The sequence below is a fragment of the Carcharodon carcharias genome, chromosome 31 (genome assembly GCF_017639515.1).
Source record: "Carcharodon carcharias isolate sCarCar2 chromosome 31, sCarCar2.pri, whole genome shotgun sequence".
Lineage (NCBI taxonomy): Eukaryota > Metazoa > Chordata > Chondrichthyes > Lamniformes > Lamnidae > Carcharodon > Carcharodon carcharias.
In genome coordinates this window covers 10,671,707-10,689,689 of record NC_054497.1, presented here as the reverse complement: position 1 = coordinate 10,689,689, position 17,983 = coordinate 10,671,707, and the positions used below count along the sequence as shown (strand labels likewise).

The 17,983-nt window shown below is 41.7% G+C and overlaps 1 protein-coding gene across 1 annotated transcript in view; it reads right to left on the bottom strand.

Moving 5' to 3' along the window:
- The window catches only part of LOC121271705 (kinesin-like protein KIF18A), a 74,995-nt gene that overhangs the window by 38,100 nt on the left and 18,912 nt on the right, over positions 1-17,983 (bottom strand). Inside the window, exons 4-9 of the mRNA XM_041177874.1 lie at positions 16,920-17,024; positions 12,971-13,081; positions 12,138-12,335; positions 9,984-10,160; positions 8,684-8,758; positions 1,315-1,421 (exon numbers count right to left, since the gene is read on the bottom strand). Coding sequence (XP_041033808.1) covers positions 1,315-1,421; positions 8,684-8,758; positions 9,984-10,160; positions 12,138-12,335; positions 12,971-13,081; positions 16,920-17,024 — 773 coding nt within the window. The remainder of the gene's footprint in view (positions 1-1,314; positions 1,422-8,683; positions 8,759-9,983; positions 10,161-12,137; positions 12,336-12,970; positions 13,082-16,919; positions 17,025-17,983) is intronic.

Below are 17,983 nucleotides of genomic sequence, written 5' to 3'. Positions count from 1 at the left end.
CCCCAAATATGTTTAGGCCACCATTCCTTTTAAGACGACTGAAATAGTCTCAATTTCCCAAATTCATTTTTTTCCTTTATGCCTTACTTAAATGTATTCAAAATCCTGATCTGCACAAGGGCCGTGCAGTTTCATTTGTTTCAATGGGACTGAATTCCATGTAGAAAAATGAATATGTAAACACTAAAACCCAGAAATAAAAGCAGAAATAGCTGAAAATATGCAATGGCTCAAATAGTGCAAGTTTTCAAAGAGGCAAAAATTGTAATTTTAACCCACCTTTTCTTTTTACAGATGGAACTGTAATTTCAAGAAACTTTTCCACACTATTTTCAATTTCCTTCAGTTCCAGAGCACAATTTAACATTTTTGCTGTACTAAAGAGGTTTGAAATGCTAAAAGAAATGTCTAATTATTAATAGCTTTTTTAAAATTGTTGCACTGTGACTTATAGGTGTTTCTGCTGCTAGAGTTTTGAAACAACCTCTTCCAATGCTTGAGTTCAGAGATCCAAAATTCAGTTAATAGCATTAGGAAGACAGGTTCCCAATGGGGGCAACTTCTCACATAATCAAGTGTTTTCTTGCCAAATAAGAGAATGCACTCAACTGGAATCAAACATGGCTCTAAAATTTAATTGACAATAGAACTTCTGTTTCTTCTTCTCCTGTTGATTGAAATATCATTAAATGTCAAGGTTGACAGCAAATAAAGTATTTCAACCAACGGCGGTTAACAATTTAAATAAGACACTCCATCTGAATACAAGTATGAGGGGAGGGGAGGAAATTAAACTCAAACATTCAGAGAACTAAATAACGATAGTTGAAAGTTTTAGCTGGTCCTTTGGGGTGTAGCCGTAATATGAACGGATTACAGGTTCACTGTTAATTTAAGTGTAGCTTGTATTAAACTGCAATTATCACAACAATTTTGGTTCCAGGATGCAATGGATGTGAATGGTTGGGGTAATTGGAGTTTAATACGGACAATATTACGCACAGAGATGTAAGTTATATTTTTGCTGAACAGGGAGAGCAGACATCTAGCACAATGAAGTTATCAGATCACAAATGTGAAATCTGATAGAATGGTGTCTTCTTTATAATATGAATTGTAATTGCCATAAGTGAAGTTTTGCAGATTGTCACCTCTATAGTAAATAAATAAACCCAACTGGTGTTTGGAATTACTGATGCAGTAGCTTGATTGCGCATGCATTTACTGTGAAGCAAATATTTTCTTTATAAAAAAGAACCTATTCTATAGTTGTCTGACACTGGTGCAATGAATGAGTTAAATTAGGTACCCTACCGCTGCTGCTGACTGGATGGCTTTGTCAGGGTTGGACTACAATCAATTTTGGAGATGGTACACTTTGCTTCCTCGTAGGCCTTCAGCTTGTCTTTCAGTTGTGTGACCTGAGGATAAATAAGATTCCAAAGGAGTCAGTTATTGTCCATTTAACTGAGTTAGGCTGTGGCTAATCACGCAGGAATTTGTTACTACCCAAGGGCTGTAAGGCCATGCTCTAAACAGAATTCCATAGAGGACAGCCACACACAAACCCTCCCTCGCCCCTTCCCTCAGGCACACCCAAGACTGAGGTTTCTCAACTCAAAAGAATATAATAAAAGACAGCAACACTGATGATTGGAATATCTCATGTGAAATTGATGATTGGGCTTAATTTTAATGCTGAACATTACAAAAGAGGAAGGATACTTGCAATCTGTTTGGCCCAACAAAATATGGAAACATATAGCAGCGGAGATAATCACCATTTATCTGGTAAAGGCAGTTGCACTTAGGACCATTATGTGCAGTCTCACAGCCCAAAAAGTGTTTTCCTTCTGTTGCCTGTGTGTTACTGTAGTTAGTATCAGAGCATGATGCTAATGCACATGTGCTCAAGTGTGGTATCAACTGTTTGTAGTTAATGCAAACTTGAAAGATAATTTATGACAATAAGCATGTTCTTTCCATCTTAATTCTATAGAAATTTCTAGATACAACACATCCATTGTAAATTAGCACACATTAAATGCAAAAAAATAATTGCAAGTCAAATCATAGGCTTCAAATTCCATAAAAAGGGATCAATAATTAGGACTGAACACACAGAATAAGGAGGGAGTATTTTATTAGTTTACAAGCCCTTTAGGACAATTATTTCTAACCTTAAGTGTACTGTAGTTAACCAGCACATTCATGAAATCACCTTTAACAGAAGACATTAAGTAGAAAACACACCTCTCCCAGCAAAGCGCCCTAAAGCCTGAAACTTAATTGCATCTATTCATCTGGACCAAAGGTTAAACAGAACAGATTTTTACATAGCTTTTCCCAGATGGGGAGCTGGAAGCCTACTAGAAACATTAAAAAAATCTTCAAATGTGATCCTGTTGTAAGTAAAAGAAAAATCAAGACATTCAGAAAGACCTACAAGTTAAGCAATGTGCTGCTCATAGGAAGCCAAGATATAGCACTATAAACTCAACAGATCCTACACAGGGTCTGTATGAATAACACACTTTACAGCTTGTACTGAGATAGTTGGAACATCAGAGTACAAACACATTAGTCTCTAGCTAGAAAAGAACAGGGAAAACCCATTATAACCTATAGGACAGTCAGAATACAGTATCATAAATCCTTTGCATTCTGCACTAGGACGGTCAGAATTGATCACCATAAATGCATTATAAGATACAGTAAGCAAAAAGACATGTCTCTGAAGTGTACAAATACACAAATCTGAACAAAGACTTTTCTATTTGGGAAACAGCAATAGGAGTGCCCAGCTGGTAATGAAGAGAAGAACAGATATGTCAGGAGAGGGAGAAACATCTTCACAGCATATGGGGAAAACAAATGAAAAAAAAGTTAAAGCAAGCTTGTGCTAGGACATCTCCCTTTCATTACAGCAGGTTTCCTGAAATGGTAAGCATTTCAAAGACAACAACTAATTTTATATTAATGCATTAGCATAAATTAGCATTGACCTGCAAAACATTTCCAGTGAAATTAATATCTTTATTGTAACCAGACTTTAAACCCCATCCCTCCCATGCCATGCTCTCTTTCACTCCACACTCTCCCGCCCATGCTGTCTGGTAACCCACCCTTCCCAGCTTGTATCTTCCCTGCCCCGTCCAGGCTGTCTGCTCCCCTACGCACATGTCAACACCTTCCCTCCCATGCCTTTTTCTCTCCCTCACCGATACAATCTCTCTCTCCTCCCCAGAGCCTACTAACCAAGGCCAGGGGTCAGTAAACCAAAGAGAGGGGCAAGGAAACAAAAAGTTAAATGAGAGCCTGAAGTCTACTGACTATTGGAAAATTATGCAGAATTACATCATAGTCTCAAATTTCACAGATAAAATGGTAGGTTTTATTTTGTAGTGAATTGTCCTGTGAATACAACCAAATTCCTTGTTTGCTTTCAACAGAGCTACAAGGCATTGGTCATGAATCTTCAAATTGTTACACACTATAACAGACCAATTTTCTTCTTTCATGGGTGCATTCATTTTTGTTCCATGCAGGATATGTGTTTAGGATAGGTCCACATGCACAACACCACATTTTTACCATGTAGGGGCCCATTTACGCATCAAAATTTGATGGCAGTAGTTCAGAAGCATCCACAGTCCTAATGCTCCTATTATTTGAAAAATTTGAAGTTTATTCACTCACCACTAACATGTAGGTCAGTCATCAAGATAATGAACAGCAAAGGTCCTAACACCAATCTCTGTGGGAGGCTATATAAATGCTGTCTCCAAGCAGATTACATTTGCAGTTCATGTACATCACAGCTAATTCTTAATATAATGCGCAGATTACAATTCTACCTTGCTAGAGTAACCTCTACTTTGTAACCTCTTGGCGACATGTGATTTTGTTCTTATAAAAGATCTTGGTTAGGCTTCACGTTGGAATACTGTCTCCAGTTTGATCCCCTCACATGGTGTGCAATACTGAGGCTTTGGAAAGGGTACAGAGAAGGGCCACATGCTTAAATCATTATTTAAAATACCCTAGTTACTTAGAGAGGGTCAAAGAAACAGGCCTTCATATATTAGAGAAACACAGATGTGCAGCAATTTGATTGAAAGGATTTGCATTTATAGAGCGCCTTTCAAGGCCACGGACATGAAGTGCTTTACAGTCAACACAGTACTTTTAATGTATACACTTTTGTATGTTTACAAGTCACAGCAGAACTAGGTCAGACTTATTCTTTGTAAGAGAATAGAGCACCTGCAGAAAAGGTTCCTGACTTATGCAGTGAATGGGCAGAATTTTGTCAGATTTGCACTAAGTTATTTATGCACTCCCGGGGCACACCACGTTTCCATGGTGAGCGGGCACCATCATCCTGCCGCTGCATCATGCCAGGCACCATATTTAAAGTACAGCCACAAGCACACACCTCAGTGCTTCCAGGCCATCACTGATGCACGGAAGACATGGCCCTGAAACTGAAAACGACTGCAGCCCCCAGGTTCAGTGACGCATCCCTCAAGCGCCTTTTGGATGCCATGGAGGCCTGCCGGGATGCCCTCTACCCCGGCTCTGGCTGCAGGATGGGCAGCAACAGCACTAACCCAGCTTGGGAGACGATGCCAGCGGTGGTCAGAGCCAATGCCCTTCAAAAGCGGAAAGCCATTCAGTGCCGCAAGGGGATGAATGATCTCCGTTCCACCAGGGTAAATCACTCTTATCACTTTCACCTCACAATCCCATCACACATTCACAGTGATCTCCCTCGCTGCCATTTCAAGGGACATCACCATTCACTCTCTCACACTCACCATCATTGTCCTCATCCAGTCCATGGGGCCACTCACCACTCACACAAGACCAGACATACTTATCATCCGGCCTGGCAGACGTCTTTACACTTTCTCCATCTCTATTCATGCAGGAAAAGCTGGCACACAAGAGGGAGAGGTCGCTGACCAGTGGCAGAATGCCTGAAATCAAGGTCCTCACAGGCTTTCAAAACAGAGCCATCCAGCTGGCCGGTGATGACTGGGACCGCTCCTGTGCTAACGGTGAGGTTGGTGCTGCTCTACTAAGTGAGGGTCCAAGCAGTGTAACATACATCAGACAACCATGCTGTGAGTAATGTATCCTGTTTCACAGTCTACTGCCATGCATCAATTATCTCTCCTTGCTTCCACAGGCACATCTGGGAAACAGCCGATGGAATCCATAACCCAGGGCTCCAATCAAGCCTCGAAGAAACCTCTGAAGAGGAATCTGGAGGCACCCTCCTTGAAGTCCCGTCACAGTGTTCACCTACAGCCTCCACCAGCGCAGAGACACACACTTCAGTGGGACCTAGTTTTAGAATAGCTTCGGGATCACAATCTGGTGAGCACATTGCGCTGTCTGATCCACATCAGGCAGCAGCAGGGACCTCCCTGGTGTTTGGCACTTGGAGGACTGCTGGTGGCCAGGAATTTGCTGAGTCCTGAGTCAGATGGCAAGCGTCTGGACTCAGTCATGTCACAGTTGCTGGAGCTGCAAAGGCAGGCTTGGGAACATCAGGAAGAGATGTTCTCTACATTCCTCAGATTGCAAGGCCCGATGGAGGAGTCTGTCTGCCTTCACTCTGGGGTAATAGCGCAGGCATGCCAACGCACCAAGGTCAACATTGGTAGGATGGTGGCCACCATGGAGACCTTGGTCCAGGATGTTGCTCCTGAACTGCCGCGCCCTCTCAACTCCATGGCTGATGCCATAGTTGGCCTCCAACAGTTTATACATCAGAGGGGTGCCAGGCAGCTTGATCTCACTCCAACTACCCCTGCTCTTCAAGCAGTCAGCCTGGGGCCTCCGGGCACCCATAGGGACGAGGGTCAGCAGGTGCACACTCCAGGCCCATCCATCCACTCCAATGTGACTCCGAGAGTGTCCAGCCCATTCAATTCCCCTCTTCCTGTTACCTCAGGAGCTCCAGCTCCACAGGACGAGGAGGATGCCACTACCAAACAGCAGGACCCCAAAAGCAGGTCCAGAGGGTGCCCAGCAAGGTCATCACAGACTGGGTGCTGCAGTCAGCAGGCTGCCTCTGCCTCCGCTGTTGATGTCCAGGGAGCACCAAGGCAGGGTTAGGAAAGTTAAGGAGAATTAGTTGCACAGCTTGGTTCCGGGTGTTAACACTGTTTACTGTTGTCAATAAACTCCCAAGAATGCCCCCCTGACTATAGCTCCTTGTTCTGATGAGTGGTGTTCTTGTCACTCAGATGTGAAAACTTTCTGCACAAGATAAAGGTAGGTATCTCAATCCAGCTACTCAGGATGAAAGAGAGGGCCATGTTAGCATAGGTGTACTAAGAATCTGTCCTGGTGAAGGTCCCTTAACGATTCCCGGAGAATGCTGGCCACCACTTGGATGGCCAGAGATTAGTGCATTGCATGGCTACCCGAAACCCCAACACTTCCACCCAAGTCCACCTGACTGATTAGTAGCAGATTTGCCCACTGGACTGCATGCTGTGATCTCAGCTCCGGCATTCCCCTAACCCTCGCTGCAAGGCTGCACTGTTAGCTTGAACCATGGGGGAGACTAGTCCAAACCGGGATGCTGACATTGCCAAGGGGGTGTGAGCACCTCCAGCAGTGACTGCTCCATCACCAGCTTTAGCGAAGAGATTGTACAACGTGGGCAGTCATCCAACTGTTCTGCCATCCACTAAAGAGCTCATGACCTTGCAGTCTGTGCCGGGGCGAGGGGAGGTGGTGAAAAGCTCTGGAGCACTTGGTAGCACTTTGATGCCTCTGCATTGCTTGAGTGAGCTGATAAACTAGAAGACCAACTCTAATCATATCAATGTGGCTGCGCCTGAACTGTCTCAGTTGCAGAGGAATGGTCAATTTATACAGGTTTCCTTAATGCGTGGCCACTTCCCTCGTCCACCCTACCCCCCCCATCCTGAATGCTTGTGTGCTATATTCAAACAGCAGGGACTTGGCCCCCACCTCCCCTCCACAAGTTGTCTCAACAGCAGGGCTGCGTTTGCCCCCCACAAGTCACATCAGTGGCAGGGTTTCGCTTGCACCCATCCTCAAAAGCCACATCAACGGCAGGGCTGCCCTTGACCCCGACCTCCCAGTGCCCCTCAAGCTTGAAGTCCAACAGGCGACCCTGGCGAGTGCTGCACAACATTACTGTGTACTCACCTCCGAGTTCCCCTCAAAGTGCAGGCTGCCAAGTGTACATCACTTATGTGCTGATGTGAAACACATTGGTGTGCTTTCTCGCCGACGAGGACAGATGATCCAGCAAGGTAGGGGAGACAATTCCGGCGGGCTGGCCTGATGACGACATGCTGATGTATGACAATGAGGTTCCCGAAGTCCAATGGCGGGAAACACGGACTGCTGTTGGCGGCCTGAGTGGACGATCGCGAACTGGTTTCATGCTATCGTGAAACCGATCGTGCCATAATGTCCACTCATGTGGCTGATCACGCTTGATGCCAGCAGGCACGGAAAATTCCACCCGTTGATTCACCTTCAAGAGACAGCTGGACCTCTCTAGGGTGGAGACTTAGCAAAAGAGATAGATCCTCTAATATAAATCAAGGTCAATGCAATGTCTTGGGCGAGTTGTGATCATATGAAGGGATTATAGAGGAATTTTCTGATTTTTTCCCCCCTTTATCTACGATTTTCAGTTTGTTTTTCGCCCTTCCCTGGAGATGACAAGTGGATGGTTAGGGGAGTATCTGTATCATGATGTATTAGGCATCATAACCATATTGGGCAAAGTTGTTGTAGCTCTTCTTATTGACTATACAGCACAGAAGCAAGCCATTGCGTCCAATGGTCTACCTTAGAATTTATGCTTCAAATGAGCCTTCTTGCCAACTTTTCATCCAGGTCCATCAGCATACCCTTCTATTCCATTCTCCCTCATGCACTTATCTAGCTTCCCCTTAAATGCATCTATAACAATTGCCTCAACTACTCCTTGTGGCTGCACATTCCACATTCTTGGCAATCTGGTTCATGAAGTTCCTTCTGAATTCCTTATTGGATTTATTAATGACTATCTTATATTTATAATTTCCAGGTTTGGTCTCCGCACAAGTGGAAATATTTTCTCCCTGTTTTTCTTCTCAACCATTTCATTATCACCTACCAGGTTATCTTTCAGATTTCTCTTTTCTAGAGTAAACTAGCCCGGTCTGTTCAATCTATCTTCGGAGTTAGAGCTCAGTTCTGGTAATCTGTTTCATTCTCCTGCCATCATTTTTCATCTGATCGTAAAATTCAGGTGGGCAATACTCATCCGCTCATTTACTAACTTCTTAAAAAATGCAGATTAGAAAGACACTATCATATTTTCCAGAAACCATATTGTGTCTCAGATGACGCCTTCTCTAAGTAGTCATATGGGGCACCTCTTATCATTGAGTGCCTTACCCATTAGTGATCAAATTAATGAGGTTATAGTAACCCAGCTCTACTTTAATCACCCTTTTTAAGAGCTGGAACCATATTAGCATCTCTCTAATTGGAGTGAACAGCCCCTAACTCTAGATATGGCAAGTGGCTAGCAGAGGAGATATAAAAATAATCAGATCCAGAGCCTATTAGATTCTGGACCATTTCATTCACAATAAAATTTAGACCATACAAATAATGTAAAAAAAAAACTTGCCTCTTTCCGGAGTTCCTCACATATGGCTGCATATTTACTTATATGACAGTCCAGGCTCACAACATTACTCTTCAGCTGTAACAGAAACAAATGGAGATCAATGTCCATGTACCATTGTTTCACCCTCCTAAAACTATTGAGAACTGCAGGAAAATCTGTTATTTTTTGCAGAACAGACTTAAATCAGCACCGAGGTCCTTTATCCATATTGGAAAATGATTTCTCGCCCACCCTCATGGCAGAAAGCTATAGGAAATGTTACAAGTGCGCTGCATAATTAACATCTGAACCTTTTGGGTTGGACTTACCTGAATCATTATACTTCCTTCCTCTTTCAGAGACTAATAAGCCACGTATCTGTCTGATTTTCAGCAATCTTTTGAGAGCAGGTAAGATACAAATCCTATCAAAGCTGTTGGCTTGCAGTTCTCATATAAAAGAACATGATCCCAAACCGCTATTAAAAATTCCAGCCTTCCATGAAACAGATTTGACTTATTCCATTCATTATAAACAAGTTCCCTGAAAATAAGGAGTGGCTTATTCTGCTTTGCATTTGTTAAGTAAATAGATCATAAAGCTAGGCATGCTACACCTTTTTTTCCTCCCCTCTTCAGCACCCAGAGAGCATCAACTACATCTCAGGTTAGCAGTTAAGCTGATGAGCCTTTACAACAAAGTCCAATCCTGACTTTAAAAAAACATGCCTTGACTGCACCGGCACCATTCCCAATTATGCATTCATGAAACTTCACACAAAAAAAGCCCTGAGGGATTTGTTGCCTCAATTTTTGTTTCACGTTTGCTGTCATTCACTTCAATAGCAACCCCTCAGAACTCAACCAAACAGGTGAATTGCACGAGCCTCAACCAAAAAATGCTCCAGTTGTCCTCCAGGAGGCAAAAAGGAGCAGCTTGCACTTTGCGCTGAGCCGCTCTGCTGAGCAGAATCTTAAACCTGATCTGCAGGAACCAGATACGAGTTGGTGTCCTATGTTTCTGCTGCATAGAGGATTGGGAATACTCATGGAATCCCATTCCATTCCAGCTTCTTTAAGCTGCCTTCACTTCCTCTCTCAAGTCGGGGCTTGAACCCAGGTCACAAGATGAAAGTAGTTTTTGAAAACAGCACAAATTACTTTTGCGGATCTTTATCCTAGTGAAACAATTGCTGTTGCTTTTTCATAAATATTAGAATTTAAGGACTCATAGAAGATGGAGAAAACAGATAAGTATTGTGCAATTGGACATTTAAAACATTATATGAAATTGCATACGAGATAAATGTGAATAAACTTACAGAGGATTTGATATCTTTAGCACGGTTTGCATACTTTAAAGTATTATATGTATCTTCATAACTGATGGCTGAAGGGCTGACAGTAGCAATCATCACTGTACGGCAGTTTCCCCCTAATGAGTCCTTAAGGAGTCGGGTCAGCTTGCTATCCCGGTAAGGGATATGAGACTTTTTAGCCTGAGTACGTAGATAAATAAAAGAAAACATCATCCATTGAAATTTCAAGCTGAACCCCTCTGCGAAGCAATCCATGCAACGTTTAGTCGTGTCTTAATAATAATGAAGCATTTGGCATTTGGACAGCATCCTTCCCAAACATATCATGCAGCTGGTCAGGATACCTTCCCTCCAAAGGATTATTGCACACAGGAGCATGTTATTCTGGTGTAATAACATTCCTGACCACTCAGAATTGCATCCAAATTCAACTTGATTTGTCACTCTATTAATTTTATGTTTAGTATCAGCTTGTTGTAAGTTTAAGAACTTGCATTTATATAGCTCTTTTCATGATCATGTGAAATCCCAGGGCATTTTATAGCTAATGAGGTACTTTTTGATGTGGTCACTGTTGTAATGTGGGAAACCCAGCAGTCAATTTGTGCACAGCAAGCTCCCACAATGAGCATAAAATTATGGCCAAATAATCAGTTTAGTGTTCACTGGTTGAGGATAAAAATTGGCCAGAACACCAAGGAGGATTCTCTGCCATTCCTTAATCTTAAGATTCTCATTCCTGTTTTAAAATCCATCCATGGTCTCACCCCTCCCTATCTCTGCAATCTCCTCCAGCTCCATAATCCTCTTGAGATATCCGAGCTCCTCCAATTCTGGCCTCTTGAACATCCACAATTTTATTTGCCTCAACTATTGATGTCTTCAGCTGCCTCAGCCCTAAGCCTCTCCCGCCTCTCTAAGTCTCTTTCCTCCTTTAAGGTGCTTCTTAAAACCTCTCTCTTTGACCAAACTCACCTGCCCTAATAGCTACTTATGTGGCTTTTGCGTTATAACGCTCCTGTGAAGCATCCTCAGGCATTCTATTACATTAAAAGTGCTATATAAATACAAATTGTTATATTTAATATCCACATGAAAGGGTAGCCGGAGCCTCACTTTAATGTCTCATCTTAAAGGTGTCAACTCAGTCAGTTTTGTACTGGAGGGTCAGCTTAGATCATGTGCTTAAGCCTCTGAAGTGAAACCTATAAACCTTCCAAAATAGAGGATAAGCAAGAGCTACCAATTTAGTCAAGGTTGACAGCTGAGATTAAGTTTCAATGGTTTTACTTGCCTCTGACACAAGTTTGAAATGCTGACCTGAATTCTAACAGGTCTATCTGACATTTTCCACCCCAACAGGGCTTTTGTCCTTCATAATAGTTTTTGCTCTGCATCATCCATAGTCAAAACGGTGGGCAGATGGTCTGATCTTTAGCTAGAGAGTGGTGAATCTATGGAGTTCATTGCCACAGGCTGTGGAGGCCAGGTCATTGAGTGTATTTAGGACCAAGATAGATAGGTTCTTGATTGGTAAGGGGATCAAAGGTTACGGGGAGAAGACGGGAGAATGGGGTTGAGAAACTTATCAGCCATGATTGAATGGCGGAGCAGACTTGATGGGCCGATTGGCCTAATTTCTGCTCCTATTCTTATGGTCTTATCCCAGATACCAGTGTTGCTGCATTTCCACCATCTGCTGGGAGGAACAACAGTAGACCAACGTTCCCCCTCCAATGGGAATATGATACTCTCTGTTGAGTATGTAGAATGGTGGTATAACAGGCAGTGTAGTAATTTTGAGGCAAATTATATTCCGCCTTGGTGTCTTCATTCATTCAACTATACAAATTAATAAACCTGCTGGTGAGAGTTACTTTCTCAAGAATGAAGGCGAATATTTGGTAGAATGCCATCATCCCTCGTAACTCTTAAAACAGCACAGCCTTCAAGAAAAGGTATTTGACTAACCTGTCACTCTTGGTGGAAGTGACAAGTGCCACACATAATTTTTGCCATACAGCGCATAGAGGTGTCGAAGCCATGAATTTCAATACAGCTTCGATCATTAATGGTGTGTGTTCCAATAAAGTTAACCAAAATCTGATTTCATGAAAAGTATGCCCCTTCCCTTTAAAAACGAATAATCTGCTGTACCTTGTTGTCTGCCAGTGAATTAATTACGTTTCCTAATGCAAGCAGTGAGCGGTTTATGTTTGCCCCCTCCCTAAACCGTGCTCCTTGGGCCTTTGTTGCATTGGCACGCTCTGATCCAGCCAAGTCAATCAAGCACATCTTAGCAATCCGCAAATTCTTGCTGATGCTGGCAATACGATCTTGTTGCTTCACATAGACCTATTTTGTTTCAAAAAAGAAAGAAAGAAGGAAGCCTCACAAAATATAGTAAACGCCCAGACATATTCAGTCTGTTAGTCATGCCAAACACCATCAGTTCTTAGATCTGTTCCTCTACAACACAATGCACTAAAAGTTAACTGTTTATTATTGACTAAGTATTTGTTTCAGGGCTCCCCCTACACCTCATTTACAATGTTCTTTTCTTGGCTCTTAAGGCGCCCTATTCTCTCCCATGTACCATTCACTGGCTCCTGGCACTACCATCTGAACTTATTATTTAGAACATTAGAGCAGGATTCTCTGCCTTCCCAGCAACTTGGTAAGGCATCAATGGAGAACTCTACATCATATCCTTGTAGCATGCCACCATGCAGTGTAGCAGCTTGAAACAACTACACATTATAGCATATGTCCCAAGACCAATTGGGTCACATGCTAGGACAGCAACTCGTGAGGCCTGAATGCTGATAGTAAAATAAATTAGGATCATTTACAAGTGGTCTGAGATGAATCAAGCACCCAATTCCACTGGTACTCGTAATGCTACAAATCTTTAAAGATCCTATGGATGACATGAAGCTTGGAAATATTTTAATAGGACAATGATTTTAGTCCTGACAGTTTTTTTTCACCTGAAAGACAGCATGGGATCGTGAGGATGTGGCGTTTGCGTCAGTTGGATGTTGTGTCCTGTTCAGGTTTCCATTTGCCAACATCTCTAAAAGCTCTTTGGCAGATTTGGGCTGGAGGAACAGAAAAAAGTCCTTAAGACGACAACTTTTTAACTTAGTAAACTGTTTACTTTTGTGAAAGGATACACACAAAAATTTATCAGTGATCAGGACTGATTTCTAGTGTGTTATTGCTTGTTTGTATGTTGAGCAGATGTATAAATATTTAGGTTCAAAAGCTTAACATTATTAGATCATACAGAATACTCTTCCTCCTCTGTCATGGGTAACAAACACTGGTATTCTCTTTTAAAGGAATGAGTATGCACTATGAGGAAGTAATTTTAATTCTAAGTTGCTACCCCTTCATGCCTCAGGCATAGATTTATTAATAAACTGTCAATGTCCCAGCATTATTCTATTAACAGCTTTCAATACTTCAAAGCACCCTGTCAAAGTGTTGGAGATTTTGGCCACTCCTCCTCTTCCCATTTGGTCACCAGTATAAAAAGGACTTGCATGGTATTTCATGACCACTGGACATCTCATAGTGTTTTACAGCCAATTATGCACTTTATTAAAGTGTAGTCAGTGTTGTAATGTATGAAACGTAGCAGCCAATATGTGCACAGTGAAGTCCCACAAACTGTAATGTGATAATGACCAGATAATCTGCTTTTGTGATATTGAGGGATAAATATTGGCCAAGACACCAGGAACTCCCCTGCTCTTCCACAAAATAATGCCATAGGGTATTTTACATACACCATAGGAGATTGGGCCTCAGTTTAACATCACATTCAAAAAATGACATTTCCAACAATGCAATATTCCCTCTACTGCACTGGAGTGTTAGGTTTGATTTTTGCTCAAGCCTTGGAATGGGACTTGAACAAGCAACCTTGTGACTCAGAGGCTACCAACTAAGCCACAGCTAACACTATTCATTCCATTTCAGAAAGTATGCAGGCTATCTCCTATGGTGTTGCTTAGGGGTCATCTGGATAGTGTTTTCTCTGCATCCTTCTATAGTTTATCTACTACCTGCAGTCATGCCCTCACCAAACTGAACTTGAGCACAAGACCCATTTCCAACAACTTTAGTTCCAATTCCCACTAATTGCAACCACCCAAATTCCTTTCTAGATCCTCATGCTAGCTGACATTCCAAATAGTTTCCACTCCTCAGCTACTCTCCCCCACTTTTCTAAACAACCTTCCTTAAAAAATCCACCCTCCAAAACTACCTCACCTTCACCTCCCTTTGGCTCTAAGGTCCTTGAAAGTGTCATCACTCTCAAATCCATGTCCGCCTTTCCCGCAACTCCATGTCCGCCTTTCCCGCAACTCCATGTCCGCCTTTCCCGCAACTCCATGTCCGCCTTTCCCGCAACTCCATGTCCGCCTTTCCCGCAACTCCATGTCCGCCTTTCCCGCAACTCCATGTCCGCCTTTCCCGCAACTCCATATTTGAACCTCTCTAATCAGATCTTTGCCCTTGCCAAAGCTCTTAAACAGCATCCTCTGTGACAGTGCATATGGTGAATTTATCCTCATCAACCACTGCATCTTTGGCACAGTTGATCAAACCATCCTTTTCCAACAGTTCTTCACTGTCCAACTCAATTGGACCTCCCTTACTTGGATCAACTCTTACCTATTTGATTGTTGCCATACCATCGCCAGCAATATGTTCTCTTCCTATCCTTTCCTCTGCTGCCATTGTGGCATCATCCAAAGCCATGCATATGTACATTGACAACAGCCAGCTCAACCTTTTCATGTCTCTCAACTGCTCCACTGCTTCTGAGTTTTCAGACTATTTGTTTGACATCCTGTCCTGGATGAGCCAAAATTTCCTCTATTTAAATACTGGGTAGATAAAAATTGTTGTCTGTCACCCTGATCTAAAACTTCATTCCATCTCCTTCCCCAGGCATTGCCTTGGGGTAAAGTTGATTACTTGCAATCTGTTAGATTTATGTAAGATTCTACCATGTACTGACTTTAACCAGAGGTAATGTAAGACATTTTTATACATCCATTATCTCAAATACAGGTTTGAGTATGAGGAAATACTGAAAATGTCTAGATTGATACCTGTATTAAATCAGGTCAATGAGCATAAAACACAATCTCTTAGAATGGGTTAAGCTTGAAGTTCTAATTAACTCATGAGACATCGGTTCAATCAAAAGGCCATGTACATGTCGTGAATAGGCAGCTAATATTAATCTCTCAGACCTATTCTGAGACAAGCAATAATTAAGCAGTTGACCAAAGACTTACATGCTTGGGACAGCTGGCTGGGTTCGGATGCTGTCTCCTGTTCTCCCAAAGTGACAAATATCATAAGCTTTTCACCCCTTTGAATATTAATTTCATTTCCCATATATGGTCACATTTGTGACTTTTACAATTCACTTAAGTCATCAAATTTAGCTTGTAACCCTTAGGTCATTGAGTGTAACTTCACTGGGTAACTTGTGGCCCTTAACGTTTCAGATTGCTGAACACACATCCATAGCAGCCATATCCTTAACAATAACCTAAATCATCCAACCTTTATTGCAAATGGGACTTGTTGCAGTTTACACTGGAGTCCATTCAGTAATTAACATTCTTATACCACATTCCTCCCAGCTATGCCAAGAGCCTATCTGGTATAGCAATGCATCCTTCTGAAGTGTTTTCTCATGTAACTATTATCTATTTCAATATTATATAATGTCAACCTACCTTTTCAGTTTGATAATTATACATGCCTACCTTTACAAGACTTAAGCCAAACTTCCCATTCCATATACCTCCCCATACCTTGAACACTGGCTGCCTCTGCCTTGGCCCGAATGCTAATTAAATCCTCACCCATTTGCTTTTGCCGCCTCCTGATTTGACTATTTCAGTGCTCTCCTGCCCAGCCTCCATGCTCCATAAACGTCAGCTCATCCACAACTTTGATCCCCGTAACCTACCCTGAACCAAGACACACTCGCCCTTTACCGCATTTGTACTGATTAACATACATTCATTCTTGGTTCATCAATGCCTACATACACATAACTAGATCCAACCATGGTCGCAGCCCTCTATTTCTATAACCTCCTGAAATGTTAAAACATTTACCCCTTCTCCCAGAACTATGTTCCTCTCTGGCTTCTTAAGCATGCATCTCCTTCCTCTTCGGTCCAGTTTTGATAGTCATGTCATTGGCTGTGGAGGTTCCACACTCCAAATTCCCTCCCTAATTCTCTGTGATCCTACTTAAAACTTATTTACAATGTGTAGCATCTAAGCATCTGGATTGTCTGGACCATTATATTACACATCCTGCACAACTCCTACCAGAATACCGGCTCTTAATGACAGGCGGTGAGAAGAAAATGGCAATTAATTCATACCAAAAATAAAAAAAAATACAACACACAAATAAATGAAATACCATTTATCTAATATCTGTCTGTTTGTCCTACAGCCCTCAAAACCACTGAAAACAGATTGGCTGTGATCTAATTAAATGGCAGAACAGAATTGAAAGGCTGATCAGTCTACTCCCACTTCTTATATTCAAATATTTACAAAGTAATACCTTACAGCACTGAAACAGGTTCATCCTAGTGTATAGTTAATACCTTCAAAGAATGTAAAAACAACCAATAATTCATCATATAATGAAGAATCTTGGAACATATTTTTTGAACATGGCTAAACTTTGCATGCAAATTTTCTGATGCTCCAAAAACCATCCTTACCACTTAAAGATTGAGCCTATGATAAATTATATTTTCCCTTAATTATCAATACATGTTAAATATGGTTTGTCAAAACTTATATTGATAACATCTAACAGCAGTGCAATAATAAAAAGCAGCAGGGTACTTATCAATATCACAGTGACTGTGAGTCCTACCTGATGAAAGCTTAGTCTCTGGACAACTGTTCCTTTCTGAGGATCCTCTCTTACAGCCAGTGAGCCTTTAGGTTCAAGCAGGTCTTGAATCTGTTCATTGTACACCTGGCAAAAAGGAGAAAAATAACAAATAAAATTAATACCAAATGGCTCAGGAGCAAAGGCCATGGTTTCTCATCGCACTGAGCTACACGAATCAGCCAGACTCTTATTTTGATTCTTGCTCAGCACCAAATCAGCTGATCTCAGCCAGAGGGACCATGGGTTACCACAACAGGCTCAAACTTTTAATGTAATAAATAGTAGGTATAAAACACAAATGGCTTTCAGAATTACTAAGGAATAACATCACCCTTACAGCAGAGATCAATGTTGAGACAGGAGAGTATGCAACTTGCCTGTGACTATGACTGCCCCGTCAACACTTACTACCCAGAATGTCTATCAATATTGCCTACTTAAGGGAAGTACCAAAGGAATGCCAGAACCCATTGAACATATTGACAAAGTCCTACCATTTAGAGAACAAAAAGAGTGAAGGAGAAAAAAATATCCATCTCTCATCTCAGAAGACCTTTTTAACATGAAGACCTTTTCTGTATAGTCTGATACTATCCCTCATTTGAGAAAGGATATTACTTCAAATTACACTTATTAAAAAGTATTATGTTCTTAGTGTAATGTTAGAAAAAAAGCAAAAATAAAAACCCCAGAAGAAAAGCAATGTCCCCAAAAATAAACAAGCAAGCTTAAAAATATGACTCATTCAAGCCAAAGTGCAATAACTTTACCTAGGATGACTCACTCACTTGGGCAAGGATAATAGGTGCACTGCAAAGCCTTGAGCTATTGCTCAGTCAGATGCCATGCAAAATACAGTTATCCAAGATACAGTTAAAAACAAAACCTTAATTTCCATAGATATTCATTATTTCCTGCATTGATATTAGAAATTATGCAAAACTATCTTATTATAGTACATTATTTATGCCTTATTTATTTATTCTTTCATGGGATGTTGGCATTGCTGACAAGGCCAGCATTTGTTTCCCATCATTAATTGC